Source organism: Lagopus leucura, unplaced genomic scaffold (assembly GCF_019238085.1).
Source record: "Lagopus leucura isolate 7727_CA_CO unplaced genomic scaffold, USGS_WTPT01 34192-0_obj-0_obj, whole genome shotgun sequence".
Lineage (NCBI taxonomy): Eukaryota > Metazoa > Chordata > Aves > Galliformes > Phasianidae > Lagopus > Lagopus leucura.
In genome coordinates this window covers 1-3,218 of record NW_024966598.1, presented here as the reverse complement: position 1 = coordinate 3,218, position 3,218 = coordinate 1, and the positions used below count along the sequence as shown (strand labels likewise).

Sequence of the window (3,218 nt, the reverse complement as noted above, 5' to 3'; positions counted from 1 at the left end):
CCCAGAGAGCGTCCCAGAGCCGCACCCCCACCGTCCCGGCCCCGCCGGACCCCCGCTCCCGCCCCTCAATGGGCATTGCGGGGCGGTAACGGGCCTTCCCCGCCCCTCCCCCCGACATCGCCTTCCACCGGGAGCAGCCCCGGGCCCGCCGCAGCCCCTTCCCCTCGGTCCTTCCCCCCCCACCCCCCCCACCGGTGCCGGTGCTTACGTCGGAGCGCGGCGAGGAGGCAGAGGACGCGAAGCAGCGCCATGGGGGCGGCCCGCTGCCTCCGCCGGTGCCGGTTCCGGTGCCGCTGCCCCGGCGCTGTCCCCGGTGCTGCCCGCGCTCTCCGCGGTGCTGGAGCCGGCGGCGGCGGCGGCGGCGGCGGCGGCCCGGGCGGGGCGGCCCCGGGCGGGAGGCGGTGCCGTGCGCTGTGCCGGGGCCGCCCCGCTTCGCTCCGCTCCGCCGCCGTCAGCGCCGCCGTCAGTGGGGCCGCAGCCGCCCCGCCCCCGCCCTGTCGCTACCGGGAGCACCGGGATGGGGAGCTGGGGGGGCACCGGGAACCGGGTAGAGGGAGGGAACCGGGCAGATCCCGGTGTTCCCCGCAGCCGCCCCTGCTCTGTGCTGCCTCGGTACCGGCTGGATCCGGGGGAGAACGTGGACCCGCTCCGCTCCGCTCAGACCCGGACCCTCGGGAGAGCCCCGCCCGAACCGGGGGCACCGACCTTCGGAACCCCCAAACCGGGACGCCCCAGGCTCCGCCCCTCATCTGTCCCCGCCCCCTAAGCCATAGGCCCCGCCCCTCGGCTCTGTTAGCCCCTCCCCCTCCGGGCGCACCGAGCCCCGCCCCCTCTTTGCCCCTCCCTCCGCTCCACACCGCCGCGATTCGTCACTTCCGGCACTCGATACAGCTCCGCTTCTCACGCCGGCGCTTCCGGCGATTGTCCCCGCCCCTTCCGTTCGCGGCGGGAGGGGTCACTTCCGGCGCGCGGGGCCATCCCGCCGCCATCTTGGGCCGGCTCCGGGGTCTGCGGCGGGGCCCGGGGCCGTCGGGGCGGAGCGGGTCCCTCCATGGGAAGATGCAGCGGGCGGGGGCGGAGGAGGCGGCGGGGTCGCAGGCGGCGGCGGGGGGAGCCGGGCGGAGCGGGGCTGGGCTGGCGGCGGCGGCCCCGGCCGGGCGGCTCCTGAAACGGGAGCTCCGGCTGCTCGAGTCCATCTTTCACCGCGGCCACGAGCGGTTCCGTATCGGCAGCGCCTGCCCGGACGAGATCAGCTGCGAGTTCGTGCCGGGGGCGGGCGCCAGGGCCGGGGGTTCCGCTTCCCGGGGGCCGCCGCCGGGTCCCGTCCGCATCCACTGCAACATCACGGTGAGGGCCGGGCGGGCGGTTAACGGGGCCGGGGCGGGCCGCGTGCCGGGGCTGCGGCGGTACCGGGCGGCGTTCGGTCGTTGGGCGGCGGCCTGGGAGAGCCGCGGGACTCGGGAGGGTTCTGCAGCACCGAGGCCGGCTTTGGCCACGCGGGGGTGGGGCGTTTGCGGGATCCCCCGGCCGGGTTGGGCTCTGGGTTCGTTCACCGTCACCCACGGAGCTTCCCGAGGGTTGTGGCTCCAACACGGGGAGCCCGGGGCTCTCTGGAGCAGCACCGTGTTAATGGCAGTGTGAGTGGGAGCCTTTCCTACGACACTTCCAGCCCAGCTTGAGAAGCAGCACCAGGCCTTATCAGCACCCGCGTGAGCCCCAATCTCAGCCCCCACCAAATGCTCCTCAGTGCTGAGATCGCCTTGAGCTCCCCCTGAGCTGTCAGAGCGGTGCAATGGGATCGGGGGTGTTACAATGCTCAGCCCCTTTTCCTTCCTCCCAGGAGTCTTATCCAGCTGTTCCCCCCATCTGGTCCGTGGAGTCGGATGATCCCAACCTGGCAGCTATCCTGGAGAGGCTGGTGGAAGTCAGGAAAGGAAATACGCTGGTGAGAGATGCTGGTGGGGAGGGATGGGGGGGCGGCTGCTTATGGTGTCAGTGTAGAACCTGCTGAGGTGGGCTTTGCTCCCACAGAGGGTTTAGGAATCGCAGCATCGGCAGCTCTGACTCCTGTCAGCATGCCTTCCCATGCATTCTCGCTTGGGATTTTATCCTGCTGAGCTTGGAGGGCAGAAAGGAGCATCTGTGGGGTCTTTGCTCGCTGGGGAAGTGGGGAGCGCTGTGGATGGCTGAGGCTCAGCTCCCTGTGCTGCTGGGTTTCTCTGACACCTCTCTGCTCTCTGTGCAGCTTCTGCAGCACCTGAAGCGAATAATTTCAGACCTGTGCAAACTCTACAACCTCCCCCAGCATCCTGATGTGGAAATGTTGGACCAACCTCTGCCGGCAGAACAGGTGAGGAACTCAGGGTGAGGATTTTTAGGCTCATTTTGGGAGCTGCCTTGTTTTAGAGGGTGAGGCTTCCTAACCCTGAAGGAGGGCTGCAGCAGGTGAGGGTCTGTCTCTTCTCCCTTGGTGCCTGGGTGGGCCCAGCTTTATCTCTCCAGTTTGATGCCTGGCAGTGTTTGAGATGTTTCTTATCTGATTTCTTCTAACTCACCTTGCGCCTCTGGAGCTGCTCAGGTTTATAACCTATAAAGCTTCTTGGCTTTGTTCTGCCTTTACATTGCTTCTGTGTGTAAACCTCACCTCAGAAGTGTCTCAGAAAGCAGGGGAGCGTCGCCAGAGGAAGCTCACAGTGTGATTTTTGTCCTCACAGAGCACGCAGGAAGAGGTGTCCTCTGAAGAGGAAGATGAAGAGATGCCAGAGGTGAGTGCTGTGTACCAGGCAGCTGTGAGATGTCTGTTAGAGGTGCTGAGGCCCAGAGGTCGTGTTTGGGTGAAGCTGGAGGAGGCCAGGCAGGACAAGAGACCCATGGGAGCCGGTTTAAAATTGGTTTGATTTCAGCATTTTCCTGCCTTGCACCCAAATCCTGGTCACCAAGCAGGAGTGTGGGGTTGGCAAAACACAAAGGACTGCAGCAGCGACTTCTGAGGGCAGGGAAACGAGCTGAGGTCAGAGCCCCTCAGATGGGTTCTCGCTTTGTGCTGCCACGCTTTGCAAGTCTGAAATTTCCTCACAAGTAATTTGATTTGTGGGATGCGCGCGTGGGGCCGAGGCGCAGGGGAGCCACGGGGTGGAAATGGGACTCGTGCAGAGAAGATGAGGTGGGATGGCTCGGCGTGCGAGGGAGATAATTGGCAGGAGAGGCAGAAGCAGCCA

At 66.4% G+C, this 3,218-nt stretch overlaps 1 protein-coding gene across 1 annotated transcript; it reads left to right on the top strand.

The window, feature by feature from the left end:
• Positions 1-1,059: 1,059 nt before the first annotated feature.
• On the top strand, positions 1,060-3,201 carry LOC122192661 (ubiquitin-conjugating enzyme E2 Q1-like). The gene is made up of 4 exons (XM_042893283.1): positions 1,060-1,347; positions 1,841-1,945; positions 2,246-2,350; positions 2,715-3,201. The coding sequence occupies exons 1-4, from the start codon at positions 1,060-1,062 to the stop codon at positions 2,895-2,897; spliced, it is 681 nt and encodes a 226-aa protein (XP_042749217.1). The 3' UTR covers positions 2,898-3,201.
• The last annotated feature ends 17 nt before the right edge of the window (positions 3,202-3,218 follow it).